The sequence below is a fragment of the Clavelina lepadiformis genome, chromosome 5 (assembly GCF_947623445.1).
Source record: "Clavelina lepadiformis chromosome 5, kaClaLepa1.1, whole genome shotgun sequence".
In the NCBI taxonomy this organism is placed as follows: domain Eukaryota; kingdom Metazoa; phylum Chordata; class Ascidiacea; order Aplousobranchia; family Clavelinidae; genus Clavelina; species Clavelina lepadiformis.
The window spans coordinates 21,855,501-21,870,204 of record NC_135244.1 but is presented as its reverse complement, the minus strand read 5'-3'; the positions used below and the strand labels follow the sequence as shown (position 1 = coordinate 21,870,204).

The 14,704-nt window shown below is 35.7% G+C and overlaps 1 protein-coding gene across 1 annotated transcript; it reads right to left on the bottom strand.

Annotated features, from left to right (window-relative positions):
• Positions 1–3,666: 3,666 nt before the first annotated feature.
• LOC143461045 (uncharacterized) lies at positions 3,667–11,765 on the bottom strand. Its single transcript, XM_076958797.1, has 6 exons — positions 11,662–11,765; positions 9,328–9,530; positions 7,709–8,523; positions 7,496–7,597; positions 6,504–7,307; positions 3,667–5,159 (listed from the first exon to the last, which is right to left on the bottom strand). Exons 1-6 carry the CDS (start codon positions 11,668–11,670, stop codon positions 4,324–4,326), a joined length of 2,769 nt encoding a protein of 922 aa, XP_076814912.1. The 5' UTR covers positions 11,671–11,765; the 3' UTR covers positions 3,667–4,323.
• Positions 11,766–14,704: the final 2,939 nt, after the last annotated feature.

The window sequence follows — 14,704 nt, the reverse complement described above, 5'->3', positions numbered from 1 at the left end:
TTCTTTGGCATAACGAGGCCAAGGAATTGATATTAAGTCTAAGTAGAAGCATACAATGTAACCACATTCCGACCACTGGATAAACCATCCTACGACTTCGTAAATGTCATTCATGCCTCTGAGTTCATTGTATTTACAATTTCTAGTGGGTCACTCACTTTCTACTCACGCACAACATTGTGGAGCCTTTTGCTGTTTCGCTCTGTCGAAGCTTTTCTAGAAGCCATCCTGTTTTCAAGTTATTGAGTTACCACTTGCGAACTGTAGTTATCATCACACACTAGGACATAACCAATTCTTTCATTACTTGTATATCCAATATCCACAAAAACCCAAGATATTTCACTTTAGAAATAACAACTTTCATTATTTAACTTTTCTTGTGGTGCAATACACGGTATTTTGAAACTATGATGATGTAAAATTATGATGTAAAATTGTAAATAACTATTCCATTACATAAAATATCAAGTTTCAAAATCAAGTTGAAAATCAAGTAAAAAATCAAGTTTCTGATATCACAAAAATTCATACATTTGAAAAACTCGGCCGGCGGATGGCGCTGGTGCGCCGGCGCCGACGGGGGGGACTCCTGAGGCGTCAAGACTATACTACTTATAAGCAGATGCATGGATTTTGGGATCAGTCGATTCTTTTTTCCTCTAAATGCAGACAAATTGGAACTTTCACGAAGGTCTGGAGAATTCTAGTCGTCAATTGGTTACCTTTAAAAGCATGCTGTGTAGGCAGCAAAGCTTCCAGATTTGCTTTGGTCCCGGAAGCAATCGATTCCTAACTTGATCGGTTTTAGTTTATTCCAGGAGGCAATATATGGTTTCAAAGTCAACTCTGTCTGGAAAGCATTTAGAGTCCAGTTTCATTTTGTCAGTTTTACACCTTTTTCACAATGGTTATGGTCCAAGGCATTCCGAGTGGGCAGTAGATTTCGGTTAATTTTTATCTCGCCAAGTTGGCTTAGTCTAGTTGGTACCCAAGCCTGTTGTCTTGGCAGTAGATGTTGTATTCCTCTTAATCATAAACCCTGCTGCGAAGGCAAACGCTTTTCACCACTATCTTTTGGTTTAACGTATTGTTGGCATATTGGCATCATACTGTTGCTCATATTGTTAGTTACCTTTCTTCTGCTTGTGGTGAGCTTAGTGCTTTATAGGTTATGGTTACTGCGTCTTAATATATGCAAATATTAATGCTGTCAACTTCAATAATAATTTGTCAACAACAAGTTTATTTTTTAAAAACGTTAGGAATGATGCGTTGTTCGGTCTCTTGCTCGGACTCTCGGGTTTTGGCACGAACTTTTAGCTGTCTTTAAACATCTTGTTTTTCGTCAAATAACACCGTAGGAATCACCGTGATTAATTCTGCGACCCACCAACCAACAACGCTATAAATATTTTGTTGCTTGGGGTTCTTGCTCTTATCACTACTTTTTCTTGCTGACTAGCGCCCACTCCTGGCTACCTTCAAACATCTTCCTTCTCTTTCGAATAAGAGTAAGAAGTGCCGTGGTTATCACCCACCCGTCCAATTATACCAAAGTGTCAGAAGTTGCTTAAACTACGAGGTCGAACGAGATCGGTTTTACTCAGCCTTGTGTATTCGTTGGCTAGCTGTTAATTAATGTGCCTTTGCATAAAGGTGACGCAACATTGAGACCAGACGCGATTGTTCTTGCGCAAAATCATTTTATCAAAGCAAACGAGGAACAAATTATATGGTGATAACCTTTAAAAAAAAAAAAAATGACCCGTTGTAAAGAAACAAAGTGAATGAATGAAAGTTGTGACTTTTTTATTTTGACTTTTTTATTTTGACAGGTAGAGGAGGCAGTTGATGTAATATACCAGTGTGTGTATGTTTTTGTTACGCAACAAATCAATAAATATACCGGATATTTTAATTGGAAAATCTGTCATATACAGTAGATCAGTGGTTCTCAACCGCTTGTCCGAGTAATTTTTTTGCTGGTCTCCAAAGTAACTTACTTTCTGCCAAGCTAGTTTTAATATGGACACATAAGCATTCCAAAGTTGTTTTTCCCTGCAAAACTCATTTTTCGCTTGGCCGATTCACAGCAGCAAAACTGGTGTATCTCACCTTCGCTGATACCTCAAACGCAAAGACAACTTTGGTTAAACGAAAAGATTAAAAAAATCTGTTCTATTCAATATGATCTTTTGTTGTCGGTCCGTGATAATTTTTTAAAAATCTTTACCAGTCCCCCGGTGTGGAATGGTTGGGAACCACTGATATAGACAAAACCTTTTCTAGCTACTTTAATACCTTTACATGTACAAGCTTGAAGTTTTACATCGGTATTTGGACAGTCAAGGCCCTACCTTTTTAGTATATATAAGGTTTAAATTCGCCTGTTTAGTATGAACAGCATCTTTTATAGCGTTCTTCTTTGCGCAGTGTATCGGTGATCCCAACTTGAAGTCCATATTTATTTTTGAAAAACTTGCGTTTAACTTTCTGACAAACTGGAATAAGACAATGGTTTGATTTTCAAGTGTTTGTCTTATATCTGTCACACAGTTTGCTGAAACTTCACTACGTTATGTCTATTCAAAAATCCTCTGTATTTCTCTCTACCTCCTACTGACATATGCTCACGAATAAAGTTGGACCGATATAAGCTAAAAACCGGAAAAACTCACCGTATGTCGCAGAAGTTGAAAATCTTTTCATAATGTTTTAACTTTTCTCTGGCCATTTAATAGCATTTTTGAAACGAGGTATAGATTCGCTGCATTGCGGAAATTACAGAAGCATCAAATAAAAACTTTTCGGCGACTTCTTCATCAAGTTTGTTGAATTCTAGCCAGAGACACACTAAAGGCTTGACTCGATTTAGAATGTCGGACGTCAAACAATAACAAACTTACAAAGATTTTAAGTCAACTTTTTGTTCTTTAAATCGATGCCTAAGTTTAAATCCCCTACAATCAAAATATTTGACGCCCTATTCTTGTCAAAAGCAAGTTTCCCGCCAAAAGATACGATGTGACAAAGTTTTGCTATTAAGCTCAAGTTAAATTACGACATAGAAACCTTATAAATAAAGTTATATTCTGTTAAATCACAATCAATTGTTTACACCAGGGGTACTCAACTATTCTTAGCAAAGGTCCAGTTACAAAAGTTCAAAATTTGCTGAGGTCCGTTATAACTCTCATGAAATAACTTACAGTCATACAAATGTATTAAAATACGGTATGTAATATAATAATTCTCTGGATGGGTATTAATTTACCACTTGAATACTCACTGATTAATTGAATAAGCAGGAATAACAAAGCTACTGATGAACGATTTCATTTGCGTAAATACTGAGACAGATAAGGTCCGGATTCAACACTGCAAAGGTCCGCATTCGGACCGCGGTCCGCCAGTTGAGTAGCCCTGGTTTACACGATGGCACGCTTTCCTTGGGTATGCCAAGGGATATTATAGTGACGTCAGCCAAAGCGGTTTGCAACAATGCAAGAAACTTTCTACAGATTTTAGAAGACCAAATGGTGACTGATACCTATATTATCGTCTCAAGAAAACTTGATCCTACTACATCAGCGTCTTGCAATGTTTGATACGAAATATTTGTTTTGTAAACAGTTTATTTGTTTTGTTTATTCACACGATGGTTAGTAATAATTCACATCACAAAACGACATGCCATGAAGAAAAGTTACACATTTCAACAGCAAAGCATGAATCAAAGCACAGCAAGTGTTGTTAGTGTATACAAGATCAAGAGTAAAACAGTTTGACATGCAGAGATTGCTTTCAAATATTCGAAATAATAGCGTGGTTCTGATTAATGAATAAGTAGCTTATAAAAATAACAAATTAAATACATCGCGTCTTAAAAACAGTGACGAACAGAATTAATCATAAATAGGTTTTACTTTAACAGCGATTTCAAAAGCGTTAAACAAGATGCACACAATTGTTTGAGAATCTTCAGGGTTTACATAATTAAGCAAAAAAATAAACTTTCATGCGACCATACAAATGCGAAAATTAATCTCTGTAAAATGAATAAATCATAAAATTAAAGAGCAATAAAGTCAAATATAATTTCATCTTTTGTTTATTGTTATTGTTTAGTCATATGGATTTTTACAATTTCATTTCATCAAAGCCAACATTTTGAAATCTTAATGCGTAGGCGGCTTTGGTACAATAATTACAAAGCGATAAATCTCATCCAAACAATACAAGTTTGGATGAGATAACAAAAGTTGGAAACAGTTCGATCTTGCAGTTTTTATGCAATATTTGAGTTTAGTTAAAATTCAATTACTTTCTTCTCTTTTCCCAGTAAGTTAAGTATTCAAGAGCAATGTTATACTTAGCTTTGTTGGTATCTTTCAAAACTTCCATCGCTTTTTCAAGAGTGGATTTTCCAAGATCACAGTGGCCAAGGTTGTAAGTACAGACACCGATGATCATATTTAACTCACCCACAATGCCATCTCGTTGAGCTATAATTTTGCTTGGATCTTCCGGTAAAATTCGAAGAGCTTCATTTGCTTTTGCCAGGGATTGAGGGAAATTGTCTGCCTGGAGATAGCAATGACTTAACTGCTTTAGCTGGAGACTTAAATAAATCTGTTTGTTAAAGTCGTCTACTCCTCTGCATTCCTTGGTCAAGTAGATCGTCTCCTTGCATAGAGGAATAAACGATGACTTAATAATGGCAATTTGTTGGGCAGATTTAAACGTGGGTTCATTCACTCGATTCACTATGCAATCTGAGAAATGTAAAAGTTGTGCAAGTTTTTTGAACGGATTGGAAATAAGACTGCACATGCTTAGTCCGTATTGTAATAACGGTATAGCAAGATGATCCTGGTTGTGATGAATATAAGACATTGCGACACTTCTTATGTCAAAACAAACTGGTAGACGCATTCCTGGGGTCAACGAGGGTTTGTTTAACATCTTAATCACGTAAATGTAGTGAATTCTTGCATCGCCCCACACATTCAGAAGAAGTGCAAGACGTAGTGAGAGCACTCTGGTCTCCAGTTGACGAAATTTTGATGGATCTTGTTGTGTTTGAAGATATCTGTAGATCTCACTTGCTTTGCTCCACATCATTGAAGGATTTTTTTCATATAAGTTACACACATCTATGCAAATAAGTGAATGTGGTGTTAAGTATTTGCAATCAGACATATAGCCGCGAGCAAGTAGAACTCTGATAAGTTCTTGATTGCACTCAAATTGATCCCAAATATAACAGAAAATAATTGAGTGAATTAATTATCAACAAAAGCGCTTTGTGAGTAAAGACACACAAATAAAGGACATTTGTTGATTTGGCATCGACCAGTGACCACATAAAAATCTGTTATAAGTAGGGCGATTATTTTTTGACCTAAAAAACGAAAGTTTTTGACCTAAAAATTGAAAATTTTGACATTAAAAAACTTTTTTTTGACAAATTTTGACGTGTGAAGAACTCAAGTATTTAAATTACGCATTATTGTACGAAAAGTTTGTACAGAAATTTATTGTAGTAAAGAAGGGCAAAAATATGAACACAGACCTAACCTATTCTGAAAAGGGAAATGAGCTAATTACAAATCACTGCCAAAAAAAACTGCAAATAAACTCAACAAAAACTGTTCAATACATTTGTCTAAACCAGAGGTGACGAACCTGCGGCCCGCGGGCCGCATGCAGCCCGCCAAACAATTTTGTGCGGCCCACCAAACGATTTGACAAACGCCCAATGGGTTGCCATACCGTCCGGAAAATTCCGGACATGTTATTTTATGTTTCAATACTACATAAAATAGCTTCAACTGTATGATTCGCATGGGATTTTTATTACTTTTGTTTGTTGTTCCTTATTGTTGATAAACTATTTCTAATCGTTTATAAAAAAACTACATAATCATATGACTTAAAAGTTGTGCGGCCCGCTTACTCAGCTGTAACTAATGAAATGGCCCGCGACAGCGAACGGGTTCGTCACCACTGGTCTAAACTAAAGATACTTGATGTATCTAAAGCAAAACCAAAGCAAGAGCTGATTCACAACTAAGTACAAAATGGGCCATTTACAACAGTATGAAGTAGGCTACAAGGTGTACAATGTAAAATGAAAAGTTCACCTACAGTGCAACCTCTACGACACCACGACAATCCAGTTTTTAAACAATTTTGACTTGGTAACAAATTGACTTTTTAAACAATTTTGACAATTTTTGACCTAACGCTGTAAATTTGACAAATTTTTGACAAGTCAAAAAATAATCGCCCTAGTTATAACCAATGAACAGAAAACAGATGATATGAAGTTAATTGTAGCTTACATCGACAGAAACACATAGGTTGTGTTATCAAATAGCATGCTATCTTCTGCAATAATAAAATATGTGTATGTCTCTAGTTTAACATTTTTATATCTTGACAATGTAATTTTATGATATTACATTGTGCATTCGAGTAATATTTTATACACTTACTTCTGATCGTGATGTTGATAGCCTTAACTTTCGATTCCTCAGTTTCAAAATCTGTTTTTTGGTAAGCTAAAGCATCAAATGATTTCAGAATGTAAGTTTTGGCCATTTCTAGTTGATCTTTTAATTCGTAGTTATTGGCCAAGTTATTGCAGGAAGCAGAATATTCCCTGGACATTTGGCATTTTTCGCCAAGTTCTTTGTCTATCAAAGTAATAACTTGCAGATATAATTCCATTTCACGACCTCTGTTGTCAAGATATCCATAACACTCAGCTTTGCATTTCCAGCAAGATGCTTTAGCTTTTACAACCATTTCTTTGTCTTCACATGGAAGTGATGACATGGATTCCGTGAGATTGCCGACAAACTCAAGTACACGACTGGAAATGTTTTTTTGATACCTAACGTCATAGTACCTTGCAATCATTGAAGCACATCGAGCAAATTTCAAAATAAATTTGAGTTGGGCAACTGGCGTAGTCACTATTAACTTCTGTTTTGCCACTTCTATTAGTTCTAATAAAATTAAAGAAGGTTTTTCTTCTGCTAAATTCTCGACGACATAAATGACATCACAGGTTAGCATTTCTGAATCCTTGGCTCTCAAATTAATTGACCTCGTTACAAACAGAAGCTCTTTACAACGTTTCAATGCGTTGTCAAAGTTTCGTTCAGTAATTAAAGATTTCACAGATTGCAAAAGGTTCATAACTGACTGAAAATTATAGGTGGAACCATTGTCGGAATATTTTAGAAAACATTTGTCATTGTTGGATTCACGTTCAGCAACATTGGACGTTTTCTCTACAAAAAATAGGTATTTTATGCAGAAACGCCTTTGATTAAATTTTTCACAACTTGACGTAGAATTGTTTAAGTCATTAGTTTTAGTAAATTTATAAATACCCAAATTCCCCAGCAAACTTTCAATTAACTTAAATAAATTTAATTTTCAGAAATACCAATATCAATTATGTGAATTGAAAACAAACCTGAGTTTTTGCGCTTAACGGCCACAGCATGCTTAACGTCGTTATTGAGTCTTGCGCTGGGTATTTTGTCAATCTGATCAGCAACCGGATTTGCTTCTAAACCTTTATGAAAATCGTTTGCAGTTTCATCATTGCATTGCTAATATGGTGGATGGAGTCACCTAACATTGCTGGATTACTATAAATCACAAAGTAGATGAAGTAATGTTTTACCTGCAATGACTTCCGAAATTGGTTTGCAGTTTTTCTCATCCAGCTTATCATCCCGGATGCGTATTTGTCTGCAGATCTCAGCTACACATCCTTGCATCTTTCCTTCATCAATGGTTTGTAGAAAGGTAAAAAGCTCACTCTTTACTTTGGTCATAGATGGACGATTTTTTGGGTTCAAATCCAGACATTTGCAAAGTACAGTTTCCAACATGGTGATAATCTCCACCCCTACGTCATCGCCTTTCGATTGAAGATGTTGTTTGAAGTTGTTTATCATTTCCTGTTTTTGTGTAGAATGAAATACTGAAGGATAAACCCTGCAGATGGCAACCAGTAGGATCACGCCGTAGCTGTACACATCCATGGCGGTTGTCAAACGGTTACAACCAGGCACCAATCTTTCAGGAGCAGCAAAATAATGAGTAAGTTGATTGCCCTCTCCAGGTTTGTCAGGTCCAGCTCTCAACGATCCAGTGTAGCGAGCTAGAGCGGCTCCTCCAAAATCAGCAACTTTGCAACGAAGATCCGCAGTCATGAGGATGTTGGCTGGTTTCAAATCACCGTGAGCGATTCTACGATCTTTCAGGATTGTGTGCAGATGAGATAGAGCATCCGAAACGTCATAGCCAATCCGTAAGAGAAGAGGAGGTGGAATCCGGCCAAGAGCAGGATGAAATATCAAGTCTTGAAGTGATCCTCCTGGCATGTGCTCCATGACTAACCCGAAGGGGCATCCTTTCCACTCAAGCAATCCTTGAATGTGCACCACGTGCTTGTTCTTAACTAAATTAAAGACCTGGAGCTCTTTCATTAAGCTGCAGGAATACAAAATAAAGGCTTTCACCAGTGCACGTAATTAGGGTTACTGATAATCGAAGTTTTTAAAACAGGTTTTCACCGAGCTTAATTATAAAAACACTGGTTTTAAGCGTGTTTTGCCCAATGTGTTAAAAACATATTAAGGTGAATGCTACACAATATTAATAAATATTAATCATAAGCCTTTAATGATCGATAGATTTGATGGTATAGACCAGTTAAGTATTAAGAATTAAAAAAGAGACATCCTTTCAAAAAGTGAAAAATGAATGAAAAAAAAGCAAGCTTCAATTTCATTTATGACATCACATACACTTCGTACTATCAATTGTCAACAATCAATTTATCTGCAAAATTAATGGACCTGTAATACATTAGGCATTTTACATTATGTCTAAAAGGTAACGTAAAAGTTATTCTGTTATATTTGAAATCGGATCCGTTCCCAGGAAAGTTGAATGCATTAAAAAAAAAAGGAAATCATCCGAATCAGAATACTCGTCCGATATTAAGTGATTATACCAATTATGCATCATATGCGAGGTCAACTGTATACTGTACTCGTATTGAAAACGCACCATCAAACGTCTAAGTATATATACTAAATCAAAAAAACACAACAAACGTTTTTCTTAATGGACTTTGAGCCTGGTTTTTAAAAGTTGAAAAACGAAATTTCGGCTTCAACCAGGTTTTTAAAAAATTGAAAGCTTATTTTGCAATACTACACGTGTTATACCTTGGCTTTTACATCGGTGACTAATTCGGCATATTGTATACATTGCCTGTGTTCAACTGACCTAGATCGAGCAACATCAGTAGCTCTTCCAGTCTTTTCAGGCAATAGACATTTGATGGCTAATCTGTTTCCAGATCGAGGATGAAAACCCAGAAAAACCAGTCCATGAACTCCTCTTCCGAGGATATAATGGCTTGAGTTGCAGAAGATTTCATCTGCATTGAAAAGAGCTATCGGGTTTTCAGCTTCAGCAGATGACGACGCCTATAACATATTCATTGCATCAATTTAATTCTAAGGAAGCACTAAACATTTTAAAAAATATACTGCGAGGTGAAAAATTCAATCAACCTTTCAAACAACGATATTCAGTAAAGCGTATGCAATATGCTATTAACTGATAGGATCATATTTGCAGTGTCATGTTTTGCCCAAATGAACGCTTTCATAGATTTTGGTGTGAACATGCAGGATTGAGGATATTGATTGCAGGATATAACAAATGACGCTATTTCCCGAATCATGTTCTAAACATGATTTGCTGTAGCACACGATTGATCGAGTTATGCTTTCGCTTATAAATATGCGTAAAGTTATGCAATTACATTTAACACAAATTTAAAGCCATAGCCTCACACAAACATTGTTTTATGGCGTGCCAACTTCATATACAATGTGCTCATATATATATGTGCGCATATACGGCAATGTGCTCTGAACATCCATAAAAGTGCAGGAAAATGACGACAAGCAAAAGAAGTCTCTTGGAGAAGGAAAGTATTTTTAGGTCAATTTGTCAAAGTCGGAAGCGATCATAATCAATCCAAGACTATGAGAAAATATTAAAATAGCAAAAATTGTTGAATATGCTGTTGTTCAACTACAGAAAATGGGTTTTGTGCGGTACGCATATGCGCAAGTTTTTATCCTACTGTGTGTAACCAATTCATTTTGGTTAAATGCCGAAACAAATTCCTAAAATTATAAAAGTTTGACATATAAGCTTAAGAAGAAAAAGCAAAAATTCTTAAATTCCCGGCAAAATAGATCTGAATCGTCTAAGGCAGTGGTTCTCAAAGTTTTTTTCCGATTCCTCCCTTACCAACCAAAACACCGTCAATTCCTTCCCCCCAAAAATAATTGTCAAAATTTTACACTACCTGAATATTGTCCCTGGATGATGTCTTTTGAAGATTTATCTCAGGAATAAAATTCAAAATTGCAAAAGAACGCTCTTAGAAAATAACCAAACAAATTTACAAACAAATCGTTGTTCATTGTTAGTGAGAACCGTGAGCCTCATGTTTAGAAGTTAATAAAGAAAATCGAGGAGAAAAGCGTGTGAGTTTTGCTCGAAGGTCTCCACAAATATCGTGTGTTCCTCTTTTTTTCATCACTAGCTTACTAGCTAGTTCTATAAGTAACTTACTAACAATAAAGAGAAAAAAATAGCCATCATGAACCAAACAGACACGTTTATAACGTCAGTCACTGCAGTTAAAGAGCTTGTTCTTGCGCACTATTGTAGACATCTAAACAACCTCTTCGAGAGGATTTTTCTGTTACAAATGAAATTAAAAAATTAAAGTGTTTTTCATCTACAGTTTTTCCTCCCCAATTCCTCTCTAGACAAAATTTCCTCCCTGGAATTAAAAATTCCCCCTTTAGTGAGCCAAGTGGCCCGGTTTGAGAAGCACTGGTCTAAGGTGTCAAAATGAAAGAAACAACAAGTGTCGTAACTACAAGTTCTTCTTTTGTTGTGTTCTTATAGAAAATTACAACGAAAGTGATTACATGTAAATACAAACATAGTTGACGTAACGTTGTACATATGAGTGGTATGGTAAATGCTAAAACTATACAAAGAGGCCTATTATGAACAAGTCAACTGTTATACAGCAATTAAGTGAATGAAAAATGATTTAAGTAAATAAATATTTGTCTGGCTACACTTGTTAAATTGACCAGATTTTACAGCTAAGTTTAGTTCTAGCATGAACTTTGGGGGTGATATTTTGGAATAGCTGCCGAAATTCTCTAGCGATGATCCTCAACACAACAGTAAGAAACGGTTCAGTTATTCTGTTTTCCTGTAGCTTTTATAAGTGCCAATTGCTTGCAATATCCCACATAGCAGCGAGTTGTCAATTATTTATTACAAAGAAACCTTGGCAGAAATTTTGCATAGCCTATTTGCTTGTAGCAATAGCGCAGCACCATTTATAGCCATTGACCTATTGTAGTTATTGTTTGAATCACAATCGTTATGCTTAAAAGTGCAAATCGCAACTGCAAGGTATAAATGTACTGATAGCAACAATTGGAACATTCCATAATAGCTGTTAATTTTGTACTTGTTTGGGAAAACTGAATCAAATATGACGATTGTACTCACCTCAGACATACTTGTTGTTTTTGTTATTTTCCTCACACACGCAAGCTTGCTTGAAACATATACTTGCTTAAACTATAGTATAATTACAGGTACATAATTACGACAACTGCCAAGTAAAAGATTTCAAGTCAAAGTTTTGTTCTTTAAACTAATCTCTAAATTTAAATTCCCTACAATCAAAATATTTGGCGCCTTGTTCATGTTAAAAGCAAGTTTCCCGCTAAAAGATACGATGTGACAAAGTTTTTATATTAAACCGAAGTTAAATTACGACATAGAAGCCTTATAAATAAAGATCCTTTGTATTAAATCACAATCAATTGTTTACACAATCGCACAATCACAATATAAGATGTCATAATAACAAAGTTTTAACTGAATGAAATAAAAATTGAGATTGTATTATAATAACGAACAATACTGTAGGTATTGGTAATACTAGGTTTGTGATTGAAAGAGGAATTGGCAAAAATTGGAATTCAAAAAGAGGTCAGAAATGTGTCGGTTGACAGTTGACACCATGTCAACACCATAACATTGGACAATTCCCTTTAATTTCTTTGTTTTACTGAATTCGTTACATTCCCTAGTTAATTGGCGTTGATTGCTTTGCTTTATGGCACCGTTTATCTAGTCATTCAATTCTTAAGGTAAGGGTTCTATACAGTTTTATTTTCTTATGCGTGTTGGTCGATCAATCCCTGCAAAAGTGCTGCAAAAGTGCTGCCGCATTAACCATCGACTACTGTGCTGTATAATTGTAACAAAAAGTGATCCAAGCAATAACAAAATAGATTGAAACGCCACTGTCGTCAAGACAAAATAAATGTCTTCATGACCATATACCACAGCAGCTTTATGGATAATCACGTTGCGTTGAATACAGAACTGCACTGCACAATATGACACAGTTGACCACTTGGTGTTGACCAAGTGCAGATCAGATTAAAAATTCACTGTGTTTTTAATCACGATTTCCTGGTTTTCACAACAAGCTGCAAAATTGATTCTATGCCATTCGCTGACGACTTTTGCTTCTATGGCGTTTTTGCCCCAACTAGTGGCGATATGAAAATGGTCAAATATAAAATTGTTAAGCTTCTATTGCTGATGTACAACTGACAATAGCTGTTTGATTCAAATTGTGCCAAAATCGCAAATTAGAATGCTTAAAATCTGCCTTTGTCAAGGAATTTTGGCTGTTCGTTAGAGAGGAAACGCAAAAATTTGTTCTGATAAACAGAACCAAATAAATTATTATGAGTGACAATCCCTACTTGCAAAAAGGTTATAGCTTAAATCATCGTCGGGTTTAAAACGTGCAAAGACTCTCCTTTTCATCCGTCGATAAAGATCACCATATCACAGCAGCTTCAACAATAATAACGATATATTTTATACAGAACTGCATTGCAGAATATGACACTGTTGATGGTCACTTGATGCTGATAAAGAGCAATTCAGAAAGCATTTTATGCTGACGAATAAGAGCTTGCCACAACTTACCGATCTCCAAGCATCTGACTTCATTAAAGTGGTTGATTCCATGTTTAGTTTTCATTCATGTTATCTGTTGCCATGGTTTCCATAGCACATCGCCTTGCGCTTCCAGAGCGATGCTTTGTTTTTAATCGCGATTTTCTGGTTTTCATAATAAGCTGCTGACGCTGATGCTATGAGATTGTTCGCGAACTGTAGTGAGTGACAGGACGGAGTTGCTAAATCGATTGTGTCAGATCTTGCTTCCAATGCAAAGCCAAATGCTCTGTGAGCAACTTTATTAAGCCTGGTGCTGGGAGACGGAACGTGCTTAGGCAAAGTCTCAAAACTAATAGAAAACTGAGAAAAATTTAGCTTCGGTTAAAATATCAGTGATTTCAATGACGTCAGCATCTAGCTCCTTTTAACTAAAAATATAGTTGACGTCATCACAAGAATAAGATACCAACAGGCTTTGTACGTCTCTTTGTAGTGTTTTTGATAGTTAGGGATTGGCTATTAGGCTAAGTAGTCTCAAATTCGTGGTCGTTGTCACATTATCTTATTATAGGAAGCTAATGTAAAAAAAATTAGTAAATAAATTTACTAAGTTTGGTAATTTACTAAGCCTAATAATTAGAAATATTTAACATGTAATAAATGAAATGAACAACCCTTAAAATCTTTGGTTATTTAATATTTAACTAAATTGTGTTGTACTTTGAACAAAGCGTTGTAATCGTGTTGGGGAACTATTTACATTGCGCAGTTATCACAAGACGGCTTGGCAAACATTTCCTTCTGCTGAAGGACAAAAGCCAATAAAGAAAAAATTTTGTAACAAAAGCATCCCAGCTTGAGCGGAGATTGCTACCATGGTAAGTTTTTGTTGACTAGACTAGAGCGTTTATAAAGTTAATAGATGAATCTGGTTGGTTCTAGGCGAACAACATTGTCATCGATTGAGAAGTTACTTTTTTAAAAAGGAATTTGTCGCTAAACTTTGATCAAGATGGCAGAGGTAAGAATAGTTTGATTATGTGAATTGAATCAATTTGTGATGATATTGTGATAATAACCAAAATTAATATACAGATTATGTAAGATTTACAATTCCCGTAGTTATGTGTCGTGCGTTCGTCGTCGTCGTACTTGTGCGTCGTTTTAGCAAAGAGTAACTCGAGACACAATCATTTCCTGTACCATTGTTGTGACGTAATATTTTTGCCTTTCTCGCATGCGTTCAATTTGTCGAAAATAAGTTTGTTGGCGTAGGGCAGTACGAAGTAACAAGTCTGGGAATAATCAGCAATCAGCAATTTAATGCAGTTGAATATAGTTAAGCCAAAATGTTACTACATTGACTGTTGAATGAAGTGCTGTTGATGTGCCAATTTTCTATCAACTTGTAATCGTATAACGAAGAAACAATATAACCAGTTTATACAATCAACAAAATTGTGCATACTACTGAACAGTACAACTTAAGATAAGCTCAGTGTCAAGTCAGACAACTCAGTTTGTCGGCTTCACAAGACAATCAGCTTTTAGCTGAACAAACGAG